General features: G+C 38.0%; 1 protein-coding gene across 1 annotated transcript; it reads left to right on the top strand.

Moving 5' to 3' along the window:
• Positions 1-483: 483 nt before the first annotated feature.
• On the top strand, positions 484-25,487 carry LOC118405400. The gene is made up of 38 exons (XM_035804898.1): positions 484-498; positions 607-768; positions 1,458-1,626; positions 2,452-2,638; positions 3,029-3,102; positions 3,413-4,088; positions 4,525-4,625; positions 4,809-4,965; positions 5,177-5,277; positions 6,570-6,655; positions 7,038-7,121; positions 7,518-7,649; positions 7,996-8,160; positions 8,595-8,778; positions 9,191-9,377; positions 9,662-9,735; positions 10,106-10,739; positions 11,102-11,196; positions 11,707-11,866; positions 12,377-12,477; positions 13,117-13,229; positions 13,631-13,689; positions 14,158-14,315; positions 16,018-16,146; positions 16,562-16,671; positions 17,155-17,298; positions 17,464-17,558; positions 18,080-18,202; positions 18,606-18,766; positions 19,090-19,280; positions 19,738-19,905; positions 20,136-20,245; positions 20,779-21,041; positions 21,409-21,499; positions 22,078-22,202; positions 22,923-23,031; positions 23,441-23,554; positions 23,960-25,487. The coding sequence occupies exons 1-38, from the start codon at positions 484-486 to the stop codon at positions 24,132-24,134; spliced, it is 5,982 nt and encodes a 1,993-aa protein (XP_035660791.1). The 3' UTR covers positions 24,135-25,487.
• Positions 25,488-26,487: the final 1,000 nt, after the last annotated feature.

Here is a 26,487-nt window from a genome sequence, read left to right as displayed (position 1 = left end):
CACCTCTGCTGCTATTGGACAGGTAAGGAGCTCAAGAATTATCTCTGTTCTATCTCTTGGATGTCCATCGCTCTGCAATGATAGCTTTTAATGGTGCCGCAGGTGTGATCACAGCCAAAATGCTGTGGCGCATGTTCACCCGCACAAGGAGTAGTATAATTCGCAGTGTTGAAATTGGGTAGCAAATTTCCCATAACCTTGTTGGTCAAATGTCTCATTTTCTTATGTCAATTGTGTCTCAAAAAAATTTGTGTATAATATATTATCTATTCCTTGCTACTTCTCCATGCATTTACTAGTACTCACAATTGAAACTGTCAAAATACGTATACTGTACATGCAAATAGTGAGATATGGCATCAGCCTTTTCATTGCTTGCACACTTGTCATGCATGTGTATGATACTGCATACATCAATGATTAGCAGTCTCTACAACCGGCAATAACATAATTATGATAATAGACAATATAGCAGTCAACAACATGTTGAGAGCAGTGGTCAGACCTTTTAAGAACTATTCTGTTTTCATCATTTAATCTAATGTAGTGTACTATTTCTGTTTATGCCTCTTCATGGACAATGGGTAATTGTTTTCCCTATTGCAGGTGACCAGAGAACTCAGTAGTAGTGATGTTCCACTTGAGCTGATGTTACTTAGACCATTGGCAGTGCAGGAAAACCAAGTCCTGAACATCACTCTACGTCTGCAGGATAACCGTCAGCCTGTCATCCAACCGTGTTCAACATGTGTAGCACTGAACCTTAAGGTCTGCTTTCACTTTATATCATACAATATAATGTACATACACACATGGTCTAAGGCTAAGCAAGAGGTTAAGAGTTTAAATCCTCAGCCCGGTTTCCCTAATCCAGGTGACTATTAAAAAAAGCAATGTTTGCATTGCAGATGGACAATCTTTGAGCTGAGTCCATTGTCTTTGACAGTCCATTGTTCACGATCCTAGGCCTGTGCTTGTTGAAAAGAGTGCATTATTTGTCAATCCTTTTCAGATTCACTTGAATTCACTCTCAGATGATGATCGTATGATCAGCATGTTGTAACATTAGCATGATGTTACATTGACATATTTTAAAAATCCATATCCTCAATAGGATTTGAAAGCCTTTGCTGATTACTGCAATCACCATGGAATATTACAGAGGCGAGACATAGAAAAGTTCTTAAAAGAAATGAAAAATAGCTGAAAGAAATGTTATGTATAAATTTTTATTCTACATGTTTCATAAAATTTGTTTTCCAAGAAGTTTTTGACTGGGGAGCGATCGGCTGTGGTTCTCACAGACTTTTGGCAGGGTTATCAAATAAGTCTAAACATGAATAATACATCATGAGATGCACCCTATATGGGACCTAGTGATTTCATACACTAAGCTACATGTGTATCTATGTCACAGTATTTCTGATTATTTTTGTCTACATTATTGTACTTAACAGTTAAATCAGGTCAGCTGCAACTTCAACCCTAAATCTTTTGACTCGAATCTCGGATGCTTGCGAGCCTTCTCTGCTTGGAGGACTGAACTTCAGAACAAGGGAGGAGCAGGTACATGTCAAGACTCTGAACTGGACCGAAAGTTCCTTGAGCGATACCGCAACTGCTTTGGTAAGGAATGTGCCTTTATAGAAAACAAGTTTTGAACGGTGGGGAAATCCCGGTGTAACAGTAATCAAGAACAGATTTCCCGCCACGCGGCAAACGTGACGCAATCTGATTGGTCCAGACTTTATTACCTGACAGACAATTGAAAACAAGAGCCAAGCTTATCACTCTCCTAGGTACGGTCGGATCATGTGGTTGCACCTCTCATTCAGTGTTCCAAATAATGATTTGCCAAAAAGCTCAGAATAAATGATTCCTATACTGACCAAAATGAATCTGCTTGAAATGCCTTAAGTTGGTAATACCTGAGTGTGTACATCATCCGCATTGGTCCACAGAACTGTGTAAATGAACAATAACTATTAATTGCATTTAGAGTCTTCAAATGGCTGTTGACTCTGTCATGTCAATGGATTTACAATGATGCAAGCATCTTTATTACTTTTGCTCAACTGTCAAGAAGGTCACTCAGGAGGCCAATACAATCTGGTCTATGTCAACGGGTGGTCACTATAGACAGGGTTCTCAATGCTTGTGTTAATGGGAGAAATAATCTAAGGGACCACCAAAAAGTGGTCGCAATGGTCAGGTGGTCCTTGTGCAGAAGTTACTAGTACTTACAGGTTACAGGTTACAGGTTTGACAGTAAAGTCTGACACCTACCCGGGGTACCATCGATTTGCACCAGGGTTCCTTGTACTCGACACCCAGTAGAAATGTCTCCACGCTGCATGAGAAATTGTTTGTGAGGTTGAAAACGATGCACTTTAATGTATTATGCACACGTGAAGATTCTGTGCAGTAACTCCAATTTTGTTGTTTCCGTAGTTCCCCCCAGTATTCAGTACATCACATCTCGTGTGGAGGGGTCGCTCGGTCAACCCGCCAGGCTGGTTTGTGTCACAAGAGGGAACCCAGCGCCCTCTGTCAGGTGGCTGCGGAAAGGCACCCTATTCACAAACTCACAGGGAAACACCATAATCTTTGATTCTGTGTCTGATGCTGATACTGGAAAGTAAGTTGATAGATGAGGCCCATGGCTAGGTATACATGTAAGTTATTGATTAGTCTAGTCTACAATCTTGTTGAAAAAGAGAATGTTGTCTTTTAAGAGATTACCATGAACTTTAATGGTGAACTGTTGCAGAATGGAACCAGACCTGCTCTTAACAAATATGGTATGGGACTCTTCAATATACATTTGTATAGCCTCAAATGGCACAGTATGGACAGGTATAGGTGTGACAATCTGTTCAGTGTAATATAACCTGTTTGCAATGCTGGTGTATTACACAGAGGGGCTGCTTATATGCAAGTTCACCAAATGATTATTCAGATTAAGATTCAAACAGTGTTAGAGTTTAAACTCTTTTGAAATTAATATTTCATTTTTTTCTTTTACCAGATACGTTTGTGTTGCTGAGGAGAGAGAGTTCTTCAATAGAACTATCAGAGCAAATGCCACCTTGGAACTACGGGGTAAGTAAATTTAGATACATTTTTATTGCATAACACAAAACATCTTTTTACTATTGAGAACATGGTTTTATCACATTTTGAAAGTCGACTGTAGGAATTCCTATATGCATATTTCATTAGCTAAGTTAGATGCAATAATGATAAGCAAAAATAATAAATAAAAAAGCTACAGATACAGTAACTTACATTGAACCTTGAACTTAAGATGAGCTACAGTATACACATTCAAGCTTATTGTTGCAATTGCTATGAAAAAAGTCATCACTGTAATATAATATAACCATAACACATAAATATGGCAATTTTACAGGAGAAGCCTGTGAGAGGTACCAGCAAGCACATGCTCAACTTCTGGGTGAATGTGCAACACCAGCTGCTGTCATCCCACAGCAAGTATGTGGGCAGTTTTTGGTCCCCTTTCGAAATGGAACTGTTACTATTGACCACATTCAGGTAACAATACGTGCAGAGGGACAGCTACCATGGGTTCAGCCTGGCGAAGTAGCAGCTATTGTTAACCTGAACATCACAATATTGCAGACCAGAAACAAACCTCCGATGGAGCCAGCACGCCGAAAACGCCATGACACGGAATCGAAAACTGCGGGCAATCATGCTGTGTTAAAACGTGGCAAGCGGCAAGAATTAGGAGATCCACAAGAAGAGATCGTCCACCAACGGGTGTACCAGAATGTGCTGGCAATAGTTGAAAACGGTTATGAAGTTACAGCAAACGTAACACTAGAGCCAGTGGATGTCATACCTGGCAATACGTTACTGATCAAAGTTGCAGAGGAGGGACCCAACAAGCCCACAGTTTGCCAATTACGTGATTTTGGTGCCTTCCCAGAGTTTCGGTTAAGAGGCTTCACTTTGCTGCCTTGTGATTCACCATCTAGCAATGATTATGACGAAGAATCCATACCCACAGTTGAGCCAACTGAAGTTCCACTTCTGGAGAGAAATGTTCCACCTTGTCAGCAAAGGTACATTTTTCCAAAGTTTTTTTTTCGAATTTGCCTTTTTTCATTGAAAAGTATTAAGAAGTAGTGAGGTAGGCAAAATTATAAGCAAATACATTGTACATACTGTTTACCTTCACTTGGTCTTACCTAACAAATTACTGCAATAGCAGCAATGTTTATCCTGACTCAAATTCATTGTGTACACTTGGTGCGAATGCTCAAAGTGCTTAATTAGATGCACGAACCTGATCATAACACCAGACCTGCGACCTCACATGATCACAATAACTATAGGAGTTTCCATTGCGGCAGGTGGTGGCATGTTAGCTAAGTGACTCTGTCTCCTAGCCTTCAGTGTGTGAAAGTGCAGATAAGATGATATATGATGACATTTAGATTTTGAATGTCAGCCTGGATTGGTGTGATACTAATGATGGTGTCATAAATGTTATTGTAGGTACAATGACTGGATTGTTGCGAGGCAAGCTGTACCTGAAGGTAACCAGTGTGTGGGAGATGACTTAAAGTTTGTGACCCAACAGTACTCCACATGTTTTGGTAAGGGTCCAGTTACATGTAGTTTTACCAAGTTTGCAATCTTCTGAAGCAAAGGTATTTTCATCTTAAAATAAATCTCAAGAAATAAAATGTCTTAAAGACAAGTAACTTTTAAATCTGACTTTAAATTGTATATCTCTCAACCAAAATTTGATGTTACTTTTTTGTGTGTTTTTTCTAAAGTTCCCCCCGAGGTCACCATAGTTTCCCAGGAAGCTGAGGTGATTGCAGGAGAGACAGTCACCATCACATGTGACACTGCAGGGTTTCCCAGTGACTATAGCTACCAGTGGACAGTGGACGGGACAGTCATGCCAAACCAAAGAGGTCCTGTCTTCAGGTTTGTATTCAACAATCAAAATACATAATATGTTGATTCTATTGCCAGATGACACTTGCAGAACAATGCAGCCTGAGCTAAAACCCTTAATTGTAATAGGTACCCAGGTTCCTGACCTTACTTTAATAACCTAATACTGCACACGAATATAAGAGTTACTTTAAGGACCTTAAGTATCAATATGTTACTTGATATTGACGTCCATCTGTAGGTATGCTGCTGTAAGTGGTGTTCACAAGATCAAGTGCAAGGTGACAAGTTCAGGTGGTGAGACCGAGTCTGAGGACAGCACTGTGACTGTGCTCCCGGAAGGTTTGTACTTCTTTGCTTTAATTTTCTATCACTGTTGAAGACGTCATGCATGTGTCTTGGTTGGCAGGTGTGTCTGTAAAGAGCATTATATATAGTAAGAATTTGTGTTATGTAAAGATAGAAATGCAATATGAATTTCAGACTGCATTATGAACAACATTATATTACTAGTACTAGCATTAAGCTGTAATGTGCTCATTGAATGCATTGAAGGACCAAGTAATTCGTTTTTTCCAAGACATATTGCCACCGAGTACTGTATGAGCATTACATACACGTGCATGTAGATTTTGCAAAATTTAGGCATACAGGTCCTTCAGTGTAACATAGCCAGCTGCTGCCGTGGCTGTGTCTGTGAAGGTCGTGCATTATGCCCTAGGGCAGTTATACCAGCTTAGTACAGATAAAGATAGATGCAGATACAGATAATGTTTAGGGACAGGTCCACTTGACAAATACAATGTATCCTCATTATCACAGTCACAGTTTTTATGCCTGGCAGCTAATGGCTCATTAACCTGGACGAAGCTGATAAAGTTAATTTGATCGAATCTCTGTACAAGCAACAAATTTAACAACTGTACCTGTGTAAGACAGTGAGTTACTCTCTTCAATGAGAGAGACCATGCTTTATTGATTATCAATTAGGCCTTCAAAGGAAGAACTCTACTGTTTACATTTCAGCATCATTTTATGGTCTTCCCCAGGGGGCAAATGTACCAATAAACACTTAATAAAACTTTTATATCTTTGCACAAGTTAAAGGAGGGAGCCAATTAAATTAGACAGGTTGTTTTGGCTTCTTTCTGTCCTTTTTGTCAACTTATAGATTGCCCCCATACCCTGCTGAGTAACAGCCCTTAGTGATTTGAGACTCCATAAAGCTTATTGTGCACATTTTGTGGTTTACCATCCTGGAGCTGACTTGGTTCACCCACTGCTCTGAGACTGGGAGTTGCCTGAAAATGACCAGGTTTCACCTGCATGTATTTTTTGTATGTTGGGCATTGTTCTGTTTGGGAGTACATCAAGGGATTGTTTGTGGACAAACATGGGAAATGAGTGCAAGGTCATCCAGTAGGTATTATTTATCCAGGATAAGGTTTTGGAGCTTGAAGGAACTTTTAACCGGAGGAGTGAAATACTATTGATAATGATAACTGAACAGATTACAATGAGTTCCTGTGCAATATAATGAATAAGAGGCACATCGCATAATCATTACTTCATCATAATTTCCTGAACTATCCATAGCAAATGTTCCAATAATATTATTTGTTGTTTCTTCATAGGAACTGTACTATGCAGAGATGTCCAGAGTCTTTTTACAGCTATGCAAGGATTATGTGTCAGAGAGAATGCAGCACGTGGGGCCAGAGTGAGTAGAAAGAAGTTGAACATTATCCTTTTTAGAAAAGTGTTACTAATAGGTACTAGTCATTTTGTATTATGTTGAAAACAGTTGTAAGGAATTGGTGGACTAACTGTTTTAGCCATTTTACACATTTTCCTCCAGTGATGCAATAACAAATAAAAGCAATCAAGTTATTTTTGAGACAAAACAAGTAATTAAGTAAGAAATCTGATTACATTTAGTGAGTCACACCCACACCCCAAGAAGACAAAAAAAAATTAGTGAAAGCCTGACCTGTGCAAGTTGGTGACAGTTAACTCTTCAAAATTCAATGGAAGGTAAACTTTTGATTAATTCTTTTAGATAATAATGTATAATTAAATGCAGTTTTGATGTGTTTTTCCAGGCTACAGATGATGGCATTTATCCTTTTATTGTGCCTTACCAAGGAGGATTCCCACTTGCCATGTTAGAAATACAAGCAATCTCGGTATGTTAAAAGAAATATTCAACAATCATTTGTGTGCTATGATATATTTTGCTCATAGTTGGTCTGTATTTAGTTATAATGTAGTAAGTTTGTTACATTTTACAAGCCATTTTTTCATTTTCTATTCTCCATTTACATGTCATATGTATCATGATGTGTGCCAAAGTAAGTTAGAAATAATATACATATGTTTCTGGAAATTTATGATGAGTGTTCCCCTTGTGTCAGAACAAAGGTCTGTTGAAACTAACATATTTCTGACATTTTCCCAGAATTGTTGATAAACTTTTAATTTGCATTGCCTGAACTCGTATTCTGTGTGATACCATCATTTTGATAGGGGAGGGGATGCTTCAAAGATTGACATCTTTCATTCTTCTTAACACGCCTTTTTAGGTGACTGTTGACTGGAATCAGTTCCCCATGTACCAAAACAGTCTCAGAGAAGCAGGATCTGGGACACTTACAGCACAAGCAACATACTACAGCCTGGAGGGGCAATCTTTCAGTGCAACTGCCACTGGGCAGGTAAAAAGCAAAATATATCTGGTGTATTTGAAAGTTTAGATTGCTTGATGTTTTACAATATCATTGATAAGAGTTAGAACACATTGAATATCATTTAAAATTTAGAAACATCAATAAGAAATAAGTTACTCTTTCAATCCCTAAAGAATGTTAATACTTGATTTTATCATTAGGTAAACCTGTCAGTAGATTGACAAATTGAATGATTGTGTACTAGTTTAATCAGCATCTAATGCAGCATGTGCATCAATGGCACTTTTTAATTTTTAAGACTTTTTTTCAATCTGTAAAATCAGAAGGAATTACTAACTAAGTTGTTGATTAGGGATATTATTTTGCTTTTCAGGTAACTTCTGAGACAAGAGGTCCAGTGGAACTATCATTTGCCCAACAACTTGTAGTTGAAGAGACACAGAATGTGAACATCACTCTACATCTGCAGCCATCTGACTCTGACAGTACACCAGTTGTGAACCGCAACTGTTCATCATGTGTGGGGCTGAAATTATGGGTAGGTGGGATCTTCACTCATTAAAAATAAAAAAATCTCGAGATTTTGTGATAAATCACAAGACAGCAGTTGTGATCTTTAATTTGCGACAATCTTGGGATTTTCCAAAACAATCTTGAGATATTTCATAACAATCTTATTTTATAAAAAAAAAATTTAAGATATTTCAGAAAGCCTAAAGATTCTTTGAAATGATCTCAAGATTTTTTCCATCCATCTCAAGACATGGGACTTTTTCAAAGCAACTTAAAAAATATCTTGAGATTTCTGAATAGCATTTTCAGATTTTTCTCAAACATCTCAAGATTGAGTCAAAGCATCACAAGATCAAGTCTTCAGAATTCCTTTTCATATAGAGTATCAAGATGGGTCAAATTCTGCAAACAATTTGCTTCTAATCTGACTACACTATCTCTAATTGCCACAATGTACAGGCTTATCGGATAAACTGTGACTTCAGCCTTGTCAACCCTGAATTGGAATTCTTTGAAACCAATGGACAATGCCTGAGGGCATTCCAAACCTGGTGGACCAAACTGTCAACAAGGGGTGGATCAGGGTCATGCCAAAACTATTACCTGGACCAGTCGTTTCTTGATAGATACCGCAAATGCTTTGGTAAGTGACTGTCCAATTTAGTTGTTCAGATGACTAAATTTTGCAAGCCTTATGTTTGAAAATTTGCATTGTATCCACAGTTTAGATTGCTAATGCCAAAGAATAGAACTGAAGAAAAAGCATTGTCAACTTCTCTACATTCTAACACTAGCTTTTATAACTAATTTTAAGCTAAGCTGACAGAAAAAAGCAGAATTCTGTATAGCAAAAAAAAAGCAAACCTAAAACTTGTAATATTTCTATTTTGCAATTGGTTGCAAATTATCAATTATTGTTGTTTTATGTTTATTGAGAACAATGCTTATTTTCATGGTAGTTTTGAAGTGAGTCAAATCAATAACTGAGTATTTACAATAATTTACAAAATCTTTCTTACAGTTTAAAAAACTTTTACACACTTTTTTTTCATCAGTTCGGCCCACTCTACAGTACATCACCTCTCCAGTGAAGGCTCTCTTCAGACAGCCTGCAAGGCTGGCATGTGTTGCTAGCGGCGGCCCTCCACCGACAGTACGATGGTTGCGGAATAACAAACCAGTCAATAATTCTGACAGAAACACCATTGTGTTTGACTCTGTCACTCCAGCTGATACTGGGAAGTAAGTAGAAGAACCATTATGATTCTATCATTATATGAATTTTCAAATGTGAATTATGCAAATAGGGATTTCACATTGTAGACTGCAAAGTGTTGATCCATTGCAAAGACAGGTTGACAGTTAACCAGACTGATAGGTTAGACATTGTACCCCACAGAATGTGTCTTCTCATGATCATAGGCATCAATAGGGATGGTGGGGTGATCTTTAACAGTTTCATTTAAATCATAACTTTTTTACAAGTTGAAAATGATCAATAATCCTGATGATATTTGTTTCACCAGTTATACCTGTATTATTGAAGAGAGGGACTTCTTTAATGAAACTGTGATAGCAACTGCCAGCTTGGAACTACAGGGTAAGTTTATGTCCTGGTATAACATCTTTAAAACTTGAATGAATGAAAAAAAAAACTTCTTTTTGCTTAAAAACATTTTTGTAAAAAAACAATTTACAAATGTAATTCAAGTCCCTAGCCTTTTTCAATCAACTTCAGTTCAAATATCTATCGTTTAAAACAGTAATATTATTGCCTTCTGAAAGCAAATTGCAGTTTGAATCAATTGAGTTTAAAACCTTTTTAATGTCCCTGCTATGAAAGGACACAGAATTTTCCTTTAAAAACCTCTTGTATGTTACAATATTGTCCTGAGCAGTTTCACTATTAGCTCATAGAAATTTAACAGATTGCAATGTTGGACTAAACAGAAAACATGTTGTCTCTTTAGGACTGGCATGTACAAACCTTCAACAGACTCAGACCCGGCTACTGGAGGAATGTGCTTCCGATGCTCGGTTTCAATATTCTGAATCTGAATTTGGAAACTGTTGGCCGACGTTTGTTGCACAACAGAACACAAGCATCTACCAGCTTCAGATTCAACTGAATAGCGAGGGGCAACCGTTGCCATGGTTACGGAGTAACGAAGCAGCAGGCTCCGTGAATCTTAACGTCACGATACTGTGGCTGGGACAACAAACGCTTCGGCCACTTCGGCGCCGCGACGTCGTGTCAAGAATCGTTAACAACGAGTCACCTGCTATCCGCTTCAAACGTGCAGAATCCGAACAACCCGTCATCCTCCACCAAAAAGTCTATCCAAATGTGCTTGTGCTGAGACAAGATGGCCAGCCAACCCTGAATATAACGATTGAACCTGTGAATGTGACCCTGAATGATATCATACAGGTGGACATCGCAGAAGAGGGGTCCTACAGTGCTGCATTGTGTAACATGGGCATCTATTCAGATTTGCAGTTACGGGGACACGTTTTTGCACCCTGCAATAGGATTATGATACCGAATGAAAACAGTGAGTCCCTACAAAACCAAGAGGAGAGCGTGCCAACTTGCCAAAAAAGGTATTCTAAGAAGAAAACTTTTCTAGTCATCAAATGACTCATATAGAGATGCAAGAGTAGAGTGTTATTGTCAGCAAAATGATTGGCAGAGGTTCTTACGAAATAAGTCGTTATTCAAAACTTTTCTTAAAGTTTGTGAATGATTTAGGAAATGAAATATAAAAATGTACACCTAGAAATAAACACAAATCATACCCATGACTCTCCTAAATTTTAGGTTCTGTGTATTTTGGTATCTTTTATATCATATTTTTCATTCCCAAAAGCTTGCTGGTCAGACCCCAGTTTGGAAATGTGACCAGTAAGCATTATGGTGCCAGGTGGAATCATGAGACTTGACGTGACATTTTGTATTGTTGCAGATACTCTGAATGGCTGATAGCCAGACAGACAGTGTCAGATGGAGACAGTTGTGCTGGGTCCGATGTGGTGACCAGTCAATTCCAGAAATGTTTTGGTAAGTCTGGCCACTTTTATAAAGGGATTTAGAAAGTTACTCCCGGACCAGCTTCTAAAGAAATGTAATGCAAGCCAAAATGATTATTGTATACAGTCAAAATGCTCAACAAAGTTAATGAAGCTATTGTGCTGAAATATGTTTTCTGATGATTTAAAATTATATAATTACAGAGTTACTTTAACCAGCTTGAGGATGTGGCATTATCAAATAACTTTTATTATGGACACTTATTTGTTAAAAGTTTGGAGAAAACTGTCCTCTAATGTTGCTCAAACTCACAAACGTTTCATATCATCATCCATATGAATTTGATTTAGAATTATATAAACCAGTCCTTGCTTCAGTTTATGATGACCTGAACTGTTTTTTCATATCAATATAATAATGATGATCATATTTGATATCATTATTCCATAAGGTCAAAATACATTGCTTATCATTGTATTCATAAAAAAGTGCATTGTGTCCTTGTGTCCTAATTTACTTGTTTGTTTGTTTGTTTAAAAGTTCCCCCTGAGGTCAGCATTCGTCCTTCAGAGATTGAGGATCTAGTGATTGGAGAGACCGTCACCATCACATGTAAAGCTGCAGGGTTTCCCAGTGACTATAGCTACCAGTGGACAGTGGATGGGGCAGTTGTACCTGACCAGAGAGATGCTGTCTTCAGGTTTGTATAGATGATTAAAAAGCTAATAGTAAGCCTTTTCACAATGATTAAGTTCCAGGGATTCTATAAAAAAGGTACAATGTATTAGTTACCATTTTATCTTTTGCTATACCTCTATTAATAAATGATTAATAGCCCTAATGAAACCAATGATGTAAGAGAACAGATTTATCCTAATAAGAAAGACGAAGGGTCAGATGGACATAATGTTATAATGCCTGTCACTTCTACTAAACAAAATATCAGTATCAGAAGCATAACAATTGCAAGTTATAAAGTTAAACTATGCTTGGGGTAGCTGTAGCTCGGATAAGATTGAGCCGATAATTTGTTAGTGATGGAAAATAGTACCCAGGCTACATGTAGGTAATAGCATACTGTTTAAAACTAAATGTAATTTGTACCTGTTTAGTTATAGCACCAATCAATGTACAGATTATGTGACTTGTGTGTAAATCAAACTTGACTTTGCTGTGTCAGTGGTTTTGTTACCTGTTTGTCCATCTGCAGGTATGCTGCTATGAGTGGTGTTCACAAGATCAAGTGCAAGGTGACAAGTTCAGGTGGTGAGACCGAGTCTGAGGACAGCACTGCGACTGTGCTTCCTGAAGGTTTGTTTCATTGCTAATTAAAAATTAACTTGCAATTGATATCACTGCTGAAGAAGTCACACGTCTTGGTTGGCAGGTGCCGGCCATGTTAAGACACACTGATGTAATGATTAAAAAGGAAATGTCAGGGGACACCACTGTGACTGTGCTTCCGGAAGGTTTGTGTTTGTTATGTCATAATCTCATGAACAAATTCTGACGTTTTACTCAGTGACATTCAACCTGGATTCTTCTAGGTTTGCATGATCTTAATCAATTGTAAATTTACTGTACAACGATTGTAAAGTACAAGAATGTAGAACACTGCCCACAACTTATTTCTGGGCAAGAATGGGTTAATTGCAACTCTAAATCTTGTGTATTCTTGTTTTTCACTAATGTACTCTATATCTAGGGTAATTCTAGTTTTTCACTCTAACTGAGGTCAAAAGTAGATCAATCTTCTTAAGTAGAATTCAGTGATGAATTTCCTTACAAAACGTTTTCCCCAGGTATGAAGATGGGGCTAATTGCAACTTTAGATTACAGATAGTTAGTGTAAGTTTAGTCTTTCACTTCAACTGATTGGTTCAAAAGTAGATCAATGTCTTCTTAAGTAGGACTGAAGTTCTTAGAAATCTTACCAAAAATCTTCCCCAGGTACAAAGACGTTTGTCTCCAGTATCAGGATAACTGGCAGGAACTTCTCCCCTGAGTTGACCGACCCAAATTCAGCTGCTTTCCAGAACATCAGTACAGAGATGAAGGATTGGGTGAGACTCAGTGTTTAGATAACAATCGGTTAAATGTTGGGTTTTATGCAAATAACATGTACAGGGAAACATGGTCAATGTGTCCTCATACTTTTGTGATCTGCCCTCATAATGATATAATTATATCATGGAATGAATTCTGACATAACCAGAAAATTCAGATTAAGTCAACTATATTCACCTCCATTTGTGAAGCACATTACCTACAAAAGTCAGTTAAGATTTTTTGGTTGATATATCATATTCAGATATTACAATTAAACTGTAGGACTAAAGGTAGAACATGTAGGTGCAATTAGATCAACCATAATCATACACATGTAGCATGGCTATTTCTATATGAAAAAAAGATCCTGAGTACAGCTACAGTAACTGTTAAAATCTGTCTCATTTTATTTCAGTATCGGCAAGCTGTGGGAAATGTGCAAGGCCAGGTATCTATCAGAGTAAAGGATGCAAAGTAAGTTTGGATCATAAAATTATAACTAGTCCGTGCTTCCTTCAGAAATGCAACCTTGTCATTTTTTCAGTCACAGACTGAGGTTTTTCGAACTTAGTAATTCATGCCTAAAAGGAAAACAATGGTTGATTTAATGAGTTTTCAAATACCTGACAAAAATGTTATCATTTCAATTTTAGTTTACCTTAAATAATTGGTGGCACCACAATGGAGACTGCATTCAATATTAAGCAAATTAAAGTTAGGTCAGTGTGGGCAATGGATGTTTTAACATTTTGTCACTGTCTGTACTAAATGATGTGTTACCAGTAGTTAAGTTTTGTAACTGTTGCCTGACAACTTTCTAAAGTACCATAAATGCAGTTAAGATAGAAAACATGTTAATGGTGGCTTGTGTATATTGTAATATTGTGTGTCTTTAAATTTTTTTAATGTTTTTATAAACTAATGATCATATATTTCTTACAGACCAGGAAGTGTCATTACAAGTCAGAACATAAATGTGCAGGATTCTGTGCTCCAAGACAAGGACCTGTATAACAGCATCTCCAATAATCTGAGAACAGCTGCCCAGTCTCCTAGCTCTCTTGGGGTGGATCCAAACAGTGTGACACTCTTAAGTGCAAGTATGTCTTGCCATTCTTGTTCTTTAGATTTTTATCTACAATAACTGTTAATGTCAGACATTCTAAAAAATGTCTGTGCAGTCTCCATGTTACCATCTACATGTAAGGGGCCTGCAGGAAAGGTGGCCACATCAACAGACAGGACTCCTAATATGTTAAGTCAATGGGAAAACTAATATACACTTGGCACAAAAAGTTTGGAATATCAACTTTGGTATACCATATTTCCGTTATTTATGCATCAATTTCAATGTATTAAATATCAATAGAAAGCTTGTGTGATTTACTTTCCTATGGTATCAAACTTATTATTATTGTAAACACATGAAACGAGCACAAGGCCTGCTTACGTGGGTGGGTCACGAAAAAAAAGTGCCCAAATTCCCTTATGTTCAACACTGCATCGTCCTGTTGATATTGGCGCGTGTGTCACTGGTTCAATCAATCCTCTTTTCACCTCACATTTTGTACACGGAACATACAAGGTTTTCGTACACTTGAGTAGAGTTCATCTGCCCTTTCGATAGTTGGATGGCAGAATCAAAGCGTGGATGCAGCAAGGAGAACCGCACGCTGACAAGGCAAGAGTAACTTTCGGCATTTGGTGGTGGAGGCAGCATCATGGTGTGGGCGGTATAACCACCATAGGGTAAACAAGACTCGTCATCATTCCAGGCAAATTAATATGGTGACATATAGGGACACCATCCTCCATCCAATAGCAACATTATACCTCTTCAATATTGGACCAAATGCAGTTCTGCAAGAGTACAACACCAGTCCACACAGAGCAAGGACCATTGGATGCTAGAGTACAGTCTTAGGGTGGATTAGCCTTCCTACGGATTATGACTAGCACTCGATTGATCACCTCTTGCCAATTGGTTCAGATTTTTTGCTTGAATAAAGAGTAATAGTAGCTTTGATTGACATGTCCTGTTTATTCAACTTGCCTTCATTCACAAGTCAATACTGATGGTAGAAAATGAGCAGAATGGAGTGGTTGACTTTAGTAGGGTAATTTTGGCACTTTATCTTTAGTACCCCCTGTACGTAAGCGGGCCTAGTCCTTGTTCCATGAATTTACACTAATAAAATACTCTACTCAGATATGCTAAAAAGAAACTTGGATGTTCTGTATACCAAACGTTAGGTGATAAAAGGATTGATTGAATCATTGTCACCCGCGGCCATAACAACGGTTGAACCGGACGATACAGTTTTGAACAGAAACGGGGGAATTTGGGCCCTTTTTTTTCATGACCCACTCACGTTAGCAGGCCTAGTGTATGTTCCATGAGTTAACAATGGCAATGAGTTTGATACCATTGGAAAGGAAATTACACAAGCTTTCTATTGATATATAATACATTGAAATTGATGCATAAATAACGGAAATATGATATACCAAAGTTGATATTCCAAACTTTTTGTGCTGAGTGGATACTGTGAGGCAAAAAAAGTGGTCACAATGGTCCCTATGCAGAAGTTGTCATTAGTACAGACAAGACTGTATGCACATACTAGTATATGATGTTGAGCCTTCTTTGTAATTTGTATGACAAGACTGAGGCCCACTGTTCTTGCTGTGCCTAAATCCATGAAAATTTCAGACATGTTCCTCTGGATGTATACAGTGATTCAGAATTTATCATACAGATTTGTCATTACAAATCCATGAGACCTGCTCCTTTTCCCACAGCAACCTGTTACAGTGAAACAGTGACTGTGACAGACCCATCATCCAATGACGTGACCCTGACCTTCCCAAGCTCTACAGGAGACAAACATGCCTACTCAACTCAAAGGTGTGCAAACAACACAGCAAGTGGTAAGAAGATTCAAGTAACAATTCTATACTTAGCCTATATGTCTTTAATCCTGAGTTGTGGGACATGTCCTGGTAGCTAACTCACAGTTGAGATCCAATTTATTGGAACTGGGTTCAATCCCTGAAAGGGCATCTTGGTTGGGGCAAGTTAACCCCCATTTTTCAGAAGGGATGTAAATTATACCCTGGTGCTGAAGGCATTACAAGGGTCCAAACAAATGGACAAGCGAAGTTATGGACACTGGATGAACTTTAACATCTAACTAACTATTAGTAACATTACGTCTAATAATCTTATGACCTTGATGACAAGTCAGTTGTGATTTGTATGGCACTAGATGAGCTTTGCTGTGATAGAAATGTACAGTAAGTGCAATGAATTTTTGACCATCATATTTTTTGTATGAATCTCCAGCTGGTATTCCACTGGCAGTCCAAAGGTGTTTGGGAAGTTTTCAGACAGGAGTCAGCTGGGCAAGCCCTGAGCTGTTGGACTGTGGGATGGACTTGTCTACACTGGCAGAGGTAACACTTGAGTAGACAACATGACAATAGATATGAGAGTTAAACTCGAGGTTGGATGTCAAAACTACTGAATCAGATTCACCACCCCCTGGTGAAAGGGAGAGGGTAGCAACATATCCTTAATAGGTTCAACATGATTGAAATTGAAAAAAATTCAGAATTATTTTTGAACAATATTTCTACCAATAATACTTTATGATATATATAAGTGTACATTAACTACTCTGTAGTTACCTACCATGTTTACTTTAGAACACCTTAGCCGTTACCTTTTTGTTTATTTAGAACATAAGAAGTATTCCTTATTCCGCAGAGTTGTAAACTTTTATTTTTATTTCACTGAAGAAGAACGACGGATGTCGTTTGAAACGTCTGAATTAAATTTGAATTATCCAGAAGAAGAGATTGAACTTTCATCTATTCATAAGTGTACATTATGTCCTAAGTGAAGAGTGACATAAAGATTGTTTCTTGATTCCACAGACCACTGTTACTGAAGGTAATGTAGCAGAAGTTGCTGCAGAGTTACAGATCCTTACATCTATCGGGGGATCGCTTACAACAGAAAACATCACAGATGCTGCCACCGTCTTAGGCAACATTGCAAATACAAATGGAGACGAGAATGTGAGTACCAACACATTAGCGACACCTCAGGTGGAGCTAAAAATACTGTAGATGCTTAAGCTAAAAACTCAGACTTTTTGCTACACAACTTGACCATTTGAAGAAAACTTCATATTATATATTTCATAATGTACAACATCTTTTTATATTTGCTTGAACTTGCAGGTTGGCTATGCCGTAGTTGTGTCTGTTGACCAGATAATGAATGCTGATGATGGCATCCTGTACCAGAGTCAACTTAAGGATCAATCTCCTTCAAGGTACTATATATATCTGATATCATAAAAGTAGTCAGGAATATGTATTTCCATTGCAAATGCATTGTTAGATACATTTTCATATATTTTGATGGTGATAAAAGGACATATGTACAGCGCATGATGAATATACATGAATTTATTTTCCTTAAGAGAAATAATATTATAATAGCTTTATTATATTAGATTATACAAAATAGATCATTCTTGCCAGATTAGCTAGTATCTAAATGTGGAATCATCATTCCTCTCAAGTGGCTTGCTGTGAAGTCTGCCTGTTTGGAATATAATCAGTAACACTGTTGCATACTTGTGTTATCAAATGCTGTTGTCTGTATCTGTATCTATATAGCCGGTATAACCGCCATTCGGCGTAACACACCAGCTTTGGTGAGTTTTGTCTGACAATGCAATGTTTCCACAAATAAAAAAACCCCTTCAAACAAGTATGAATATTATATGCTAAGGCTATTACATGTACTTGTTAATGTTGTATGATTGGTGATATTCGTCTCTTGTTACAGAATTGTACAGGCACTGGAGCAGTTCAACGATCGTGTCAATCTGACAACAAACCGTTTCCGCCGCATTGAGCAAAACATTGGGGTGGAAACTTTCCAGATTGGAGCTGCACAACTCATCAACAGGTAACAACAAAGAATCAGGTGGCAAATGGAATGTTATAGCTGAATGAATCCTTCTGAATGTGTACTACATGTATCTGTGTTCTTGTGACTACTTCTTGCCAACATAGTCAAACAAACAAAAGGACAACGTCATAAGACATAGCAAACAGCTTAGCTGCATTTAAAAGCAAGAAAAGAGTCTAGCAGTATTTCAGGCTAATTGCATGCAATGTATTACAACCTTCCTCAGGTTTGACTGGCAAATAACTTGGCGCATGTGACCTCACAGACCTATGGTATCATATGGAGCAATTGCTTGAAAAATGGAGAAACAAAATGTATGTACTAGCTTGTCTTTATATACAGTAAAATGTCTCCATAGCAAGACATTGGGAAAACTCATTCTTTTTTGCTGCCTTTTCAGCGTTGGTTTTGCATCTCTTGAGGGCAGTGAAGCTCTAGAGGATGGATTGGTGCGATCATACTCTGACACATCCTTCATCCCTAATGACAAAGTGGATGCTTCCATAGCTCTGCCTCAAGAGCTTGGATCAGTTGTTGCTTTTCTCAAGGAAAACATACCTGGTTGGTTTCTGTTAAGATCCTACCTTTAAGTTAGTTTAAGAACCATATTCTATCAAATACCGAATATACATTTTAAAATCTTTGAATGTTAGAATTTAGATTGTTCACTTGCAATAGCCCCATGGGCATGAATTTGAAAAAATTTACTTTTAAAGCATCGAAATGATTAAGAAATTATCTTATTAATGATTTGGCACCTATAGACACATACACACACATACGCATATATTTATAGTAAAAAGCTAACCATATTTTAAGAATAACTGTGAAACATAGCAATTTTAAACAGGAATTGAGAATTTTCTATTTTGGAATTCCAACAGATCCAACAGATGTGGAGGTACGTCTGAGCTTCATCATCTACCAGAGTAGCCGACTGTTCCAGTCCAATCAGACGGCTCCTTCCTCAACCGACAAGAAAACCAGCGTCAACAGCAGGGTTATTGCCAGTAGAATCACTGGTTTTGAACTCAAGAATCTCCCCAACCCAGTGGTGACAAGATACCTGCCTATTGTAAGTAAATAGATCACAACACCTATCGTAAATAAAGGTCTTTGAAAGATCCACTTAGTCAGATACTAGTCAGGAGGTCTTTACTTTGAGTAGAAATTTTTGGCTATCTTCACAAAAGCTGCTTGTAAGATGTGAGACTTGTCAAGTTAACGGAGTTTTTCCCAACTGTTCCACTTTATATATATATGCATATATGCATATATGCTAACCCTTAAGGAACTTTTTTAGTTTCCTTACTATCTACATTGTTGTAACCAGTCCATCTTTCTAATAAAATTGGATACAACAAACTAACTAAAGAAATGAAAAGGAAAAATGCTAAATAAAATGGAAATAAAAGACTGAATAAAAAATGGGCATTGTCATATCTTAGTTCTGCATCTGGAAGAGTTGGGTAAAGCAATATTGTACAATTTTTTTTTTTTGGTAACAGTTAGTGCTTTGAATCCTTCCACAGGTTCAGAACAGTACAAATACCACAGTGGACAACATCAGATGTGTATTCTGGGACTTCAATGCTGGAGGGGGAGGTGCCTGGTCAACAGAGGGATGTGACTTTGTTGGGATCGACAATGACAGGGTGGTGTGTGAGTGCAACCATCTCACCAACTTTGCTGTTTTAATGGTAAGTCATGAATAGAAGATATTTATTAGTGAGTCTTAAATTTGAATCTGACATATGCAAACGTAATATGGCAAAAAATTGGTTTATGAATGTCTTTATATGAAGAGGCTAGTACAATAGGCAACACTTCTTACACTTAGCACAATTACTACAGTTATAGTTCTTAGCTGCATTATGATCTAAGGTGATTATGCTTGGTTATGGTTTAACATCATGATGTTATATTTCAGGACATCTATGGAGGCTTGCACAGCTTTGCACTGGACTTGATCAGTAAGATTGGGATTGCCCTGTCCATCACAGGCCTAGTACTGACTCTCATCACTTATCTGGTATTCAAGTAAGTTGTTGTCTGGTTTCCTCAGTCAAGGCATGTCTATCAACAAAAATACAGTTCTGTGTTATGATGAATGCTACATGGTCTCTGAGCATCTTTGCATTTCTATTCTAGCTATGTCTATTCTAGCTGAAAATTGGTGTTGGCACATCACACACAGCTGAAAGTAATGTTAGCTTTCCATGGTGCTGAAATTAGTGTTTACATGTCCATGGTACTGAAACTGGTGTTAGCATTCCATGGTGATGAAACTGATGTTAGCATTCCATGGTGATGAAACTGATGTTAGCATTCCATGGTGATAAAACTGATGTTAGCATTCCAAGGTGTAGAAATTCCTTGGTGCTCAAATTGGTGCGAACATGTCCATGGCAATGAGCCTGGTGTTAACATATTCTTTGAATTGGAACTGATGTTTTCACATTTTAAATGGCACTAGAACTGGTAGTAAAATAACTATAGTTTAAAGCCTCTCTTCACAATCCTTAGTGTACGGGACATACTAGTAACACTGTGTTCTGTCTGTTTTCTTCCAGACAACTTCGTCAGACGCGACCACAGCACATCCTCATAAACCTGTGTGTGGCCCTACTTGCAACTCTTATCATCTTCCTGGCAGGCATCAGTGCCATCAGTTCTCCGGTTGGCTGCACTGTTGTGGCATTTCTGCTGCATTACTTCCTCCTGGCTGTGTTCATGTGGATGGCTGTTGAAGCCTTCAACATGTATCTGGCCTTCGTGAAAGTCTTGGGGGCACACGTGTCTAGATTTTTCCTCAAGGCAGCTATCTTAGCATGGGGTCAGTATAGTAGCATCATAAGGCATGTTCCCACTGATTTGTTGCTTTTTGTCAGTTCCATCATAATCTTTTGAGTATTTTAAGCTAATATCATTGTTTGCTGAGTTAGCATCATCAGATTGAAGAATTTGATAATCATGACACAACCAAGTGTACTTTAAAAGTTTAAGAAGTAAATATGTTGGACATTCATAAGTGAAACGCTTTAAATGATCAATGGAATGAACTTCATACATATATTGTGTAAACAAGGACTTAGACTGCAAGGTTCAAGTGAAATATGCCAAATGAAAGAGCAATAATGGATTATGATAGCTGATTTTGTTTTGTAGCTTGTTGTGCTAACCTAGATTTTGATATCTTTCAGGTCTTCCCTTTGTTATTGCCATCATCACCCTGGTTGTGGATGTCCCCAGCACCTACCCTGATGGACAGGAGACCTACAGGAGCACCACCTTGTAAGTTCTGACATGTAAAACAGGGTTTTAGCCTTCTCCCTGCTGCCTAACCCCACAACAAATACAAATTAGGGGACCGATGGCTACCTTAGCTGGCTGAAGGTTAACTAGCATCTGTCATTCCATCAGATACAAATGACAATCAAAATCTATGGCCCTTCTGCCATGTTGAAAGTCTGATATGAAAAAAAGACAGAGCTCATATTTTTTCACCTAAGTGCATTGCAGCCAAAGACCAAACAGGTCTTATCTACTATCTTCAAAGTGCAGAGTAGACTACAAAGCATGAAGTTCTTGGCAAGGATAGCATACACTACTTCATAATTTTGTATGCAACAACCTCACCTTAATCAAACCTTTCTTAAGCTATCAGGTTGTCTGTTAGAGGGGATGTCCTGAAGGAAATATTCCTTAAGCATGGGGGAACACCCAAATGTTGATAAGAGTAGTGGTTCCCCTTGTACAAAGGTGTTGAGGACATAATGCTTTGTTCTTTCCAATTACTCATTACTATGAGTGTCTAAGGTAGTTTCCATGTCAAAGTAATGACCATTTTGCTATGTTTTGTTCTTGACTAGTTGCTGGCTGCAGGGTTACCAGCTGTACTTTGGGTTCCTGTTACCTGCCGGACTGGTGCTACTGTTCAACACCATCGTGTACATCATGGTTATCTCCAAGCTGACATGCAGGGGCAGGACTAAAGGTCAGGTGTAACTGTTATATTATTGTTATTGTTATTGGGTGGGCTGACTACTACCTCTTTGCAGCCAGGGGTTGAATTGTGAGGAGCTTACAATGGTCTGGAGCAGCTGCCATTCAGTGCAGACTCAGGTGACCACAATACGACAGTAATTGGCCCAAGTGCAGCCATGAGACTGAAGGTTTTGAACCACTCACACAGGGAAGGACCCCTACTCTTTTTGATAAGTGCATCAATGAAGGTTAGACACTCATTGTAATAGTTACGTCAAAAAGTAGTGTCAGAAGAAAGTTTAGCATTGTTACTATGACTACCAACAGAGATGAGCTTCCATGGTCAAAATCAGTGTCAGTGTCACTATCAAAAGTGTCTTAAATGTTTTTTTACAAAATCATATCCAGTTGCTTTTTGGCAATCATATTGATGATACAGAAAAAGATGTACCAAACTTAGAAGGGCCATTATTCAACTCTTAGTACATCACGTATATTTTTCCATAAACAACAATTCATTATCATATGCTTTTCCATTGATACCTTTTGACATGCCTCCAGCAATCTATCAGAGAGCATTCAGCATTGCTTTAAACAACTGTATCATTTCCAAACCCATTCACAACACATGTCTACTACATGTACACCATTGCATATATACCATACAGTGTGAAAAGTTTTACAGATCTACAACTATTTGATATTGACTGAAGTGTGGCATTTTTTGCAGGGAGAGTTGCAGATTCTGGAAAATCTGCAACAAAGCAGCAGCTGCGCATTGCCATTGCTGTCATGGTGCTGGTCGGGCTCACCTGGATCTTTGGATTCTTCATGATCAGGTTAGTAGAGATCTAGATCTACAGGATCTGTCATTATGTAACAGTGTCCTACAGATTCTATATGTCTTATGTAGAATCAGTTGAAGACTAAGTGCCCAACTAAAAAGGCTTTTTTTCATCTACACAAAAAATAAATCATTCAGAACAATTAAACCTTGAGGTAGCAAAATCTGTGAATGGTAAAATTCTCATCTTTTGATAACATCTAAGTTAAGTATCACATTTTGCATAATGAAGAAAATTTAGGCTCGTTTTATCTGCATGATACGCATCTTTAAGTCGTTTTTGTCACTTTCATATGGCTAATTTTGAAAGTAAATATTAATATCATTAAGTAAATATTAATGACTAATCAGTGGTTTTTGTCTAATAATAATAATACTCTAATTATTGTTCCATTGTGTTACAGTGATGGAAGGATTGTCTTTTCCTACTTATTCTGCATCTTCAACTCCCTGCAAGGATTCTTCATTTTCATCTTCCAGTGCGTACGCCAAAAGGAAGTCCAGAACCTGTGGTTCAAGTATGTAGAACTTGGTCTCACCAAGGAGGTTGAAAAGGGCCCTTGGTCTCACTGTATACTACATAGTATTGAAAATCTGGGTGTTTTACATGTCTTTTGTGTGCCTTACCATACACTAAAAAAAACGCCAAGGTGATAAGTGATTTATATCTCTTCTCTTACAAACTATGGCTCAAAAAAGCATTGCATGGTCAGCACTCTTCTTCAACTGAAAGCTTTTGGCTGAATGTTAAAATTCTCCAGAAGGTTCTTTAAGGTATGGAAACCATTGCATGAGGTTTCTTAAAAACCTCTATCCTTCACTCTACCTATGACTGAATTAGGTGGTGCATTTCTTCTGCGGGTGGTAAGGTGGCTAAACTTTGATTCCACTACTTGATACTTCAGGGTCCTCCTTGCATTCAGGTGTTTTGGCTGTCCCGTGGACGAATACCGCACTACCAAGTCATCTGGAGGGAAGTCATCGTCCAACCAAACTGAGTCTACTGCTGAGGGTTACTCACGCGGACATCGGAAAAGTAGACCAGAGAGTGATGAATATTCGGCTATGAATATTCCTATGAATAATAGGCGCATTTAAATCCAGCTTTCACCCTTGACTAGGTAATCTCAGCAAACCCATGCTCACATGCATGCTGGTATAGAATGAAACACAACTTTGTTATTATAATTTTTTCACATGAGCTGGTAGATATGAGAATTGGTCTGTCAATATTGCAGATTAATGGACATATTTGACTGTCATTGGCTATAAGATTACATAAAGAAACATAAAAACAGATGACGGAGAAATCCTTGCTCAAATCGTATTAGTTTAAGAATATTTCCAGAGAAATGAAAGAGATTAAGATAACTGATTCAAAGTCTATTACAACTTTTTCTCTGACCTCTGTTATTATCTTGTTTTCATGCTTCATTTGTAGAATGTCTATCATATATATTGCAAGCTATGCAAGGTTGTTGAAAGCTTCAGAATGTACTGTCAAGGTCATCAGATGATATTGCAGCTGCTGTACAGGGTAAATAGTTGAGCCTACAGTATGATTGAACTGAGCATGTATTAAGTTTCATTAATGAGAATGCATGTCATATACTACAGACTATTATGTACCAATCTTGAAATTTATCTGTATCTGTATCTATATAGCCGGTATAACCGCCGTTCGGCATAACACACCAGCTTTGCAGGCACGCGGCGCGGCAGCAGCTGGTTATATTACACCGAACGACTCGTTACCCCTAACTTTTGCACATCTATCTGCAAGCGTTCTTTAAAACTACCAAGAGAAGATGTACTGTACTTGGTGATAACAAGTTCCACTCTACGATAGTTCTGGGAAAGTACGAATTTTTGAACACATCCTAGGTTGGTAACTCTGGTATTTGAAGGCATGACTGTTCAAGTCTGTCAACTAAGAAATTCTATTGTGATAACTGATATACATGATTTTAAAAAACTAAGGTGGGTTACCAAATCTTATCTTTTGCATACAAGGTATCAAGCTCTACATTTGGCTTATAGGTTTTTGAAAGTTTTAAATCAATCCATTTTGAAGTTTTAGGCTAGGTATAGGTGCCTATGAGTTATGGACGTAACGTTACACGTACATGTATAGTGCAAAATGAATAGTGCATGTAACGTTATATAGAATATGAAATTGAAGACTGCATGTTTTATTCTAACATGTCACCCATTGTAGCATAGCAGGTGTATGTAATATATGCTTGGTGCAGTTATTCAAAATTGTCAGCACATCATCATCAAATTAGAACATGTTTTGTACACATTGGAATGTACTTAACAATCCATCACTTGGAACAGGCAGAATAATCATTATAACATTAATGAGTTGTTTGGTGTACAGTACTGTCCATGCTGATTGAATAGACTATGCTCCTTTGTTATTTCAATAAAATTCAATGCATATCTTAAGGACACTGTCAGGACATTAAGTTGTTGTTTCTTGATTGAAGTACGGGGGGTAATCAATAAGTTCTCGGCTTCACCAAGAAATAACAAGCACAACTCAGATTTTCAGGCACAACTTCATAGTATGAAGTCTTTTATCAATATCCTCCAAATTACAAATCATTGGAGTCATTACTTTCCAGGCATTCGTTTTTTTCTAAATTAGATATGCCTGGAACTTCCTTAAATTGCATGTGCTCTAGCAGACCAAGCCAAGCCTGCCTGAATCAGTGAATGCTTTTAAAAGCACTCCTTTGTCTTGACATCAAAAAGATCTAGAAGACCTGTGGGTTTTATCTGCCACTGCCGCTGACTGAAAAATTCAGCCGGGGTCGAGAAGACTTTAGTATGCTGCCCCTTATTTCCGCCCCCTATCTAGACTGGACCTGGAGCGCTCATTCTACCAACACATATTAAACGTTACCACTCGTAACATTACTCTTCAACAGTACAGTGCAAAATATTATTTCTCCCAGTCCCACATGCGTTGTCTACCCTACGTGGAGGTTTGGAGGGTTCTTGTAACTTGAGACCTGTTTAGCAGTATCACTTAGACAGTCAAAGCTTCACAAATTTTCAACATGACGAAAAACAACCCTTCCCGCATCACTTGAAGTGTCTTAACACCTGCTAATTTTGAACTTGAATACCCTGCCGAACATGGCAGAGCAGTGACCACCAATCATGTCTTCCCTATCCTTATAATGCATTTAATGGCAAATAGAAGCTGTCAAAAGTCACCTACCTGACGTTTCGTTCTCGAAAAACTAACATTGAGAGGGTAGCCCGGCTTCTAAAATGTCCATTCTCAACTTTTCGGAACTTTCTGACCACTGGAACACATGTGATTTGCATCCAAACGCAACTCGGTGACCTTTGACCCCATCTGGCACTACAATGACAGCTACATAACAAACTTCTTTCTAGTGTCCAGGCACCCAAAACAGGCTTGAAAGTCTGTTTT

This window comes from Branchiostoma floridae, chromosome 18, assembly GCF_000003815.2.
Source record: "Branchiostoma floridae strain S238N-H82 chromosome 18, Bfl_VNyyK, whole genome shotgun sequence".
NCBI classification, from domain to species: domain Eukaryota; kingdom Metazoa; phylum Chordata; class Leptocardii; order Amphioxiformes; family Branchiostomatidae; genus Branchiostoma; species Branchiostoma floridae.
The sequence above is the reverse complement of the archived record's forward strand: the minus strand, read 5'-3'. Positions and strand labels throughout refer to the sequence as shown.

What these genes read in the sequence shown, in the direction of transcription:
- LOC118405400 (XM_035804898.1), top strand. An exon ending in ACTCCAGCTGATACTGGGAA is followed by an intron (nt 9,378 to 9,661) that starts GTAAGTAGAAGA and finishes TTGTTTCACCAG; the next exon opens with TTATACCTGTATTATTGAAG. An exon ending in GTCCAGAACCTGTGGTTCAA is followed by an intron (nt 23,555 to 23,959) that starts GTATGTAGAACT and finishes CCTTGCATTCAG; the next exon opens with GTGTTTTGGCTGTCCCGTGG.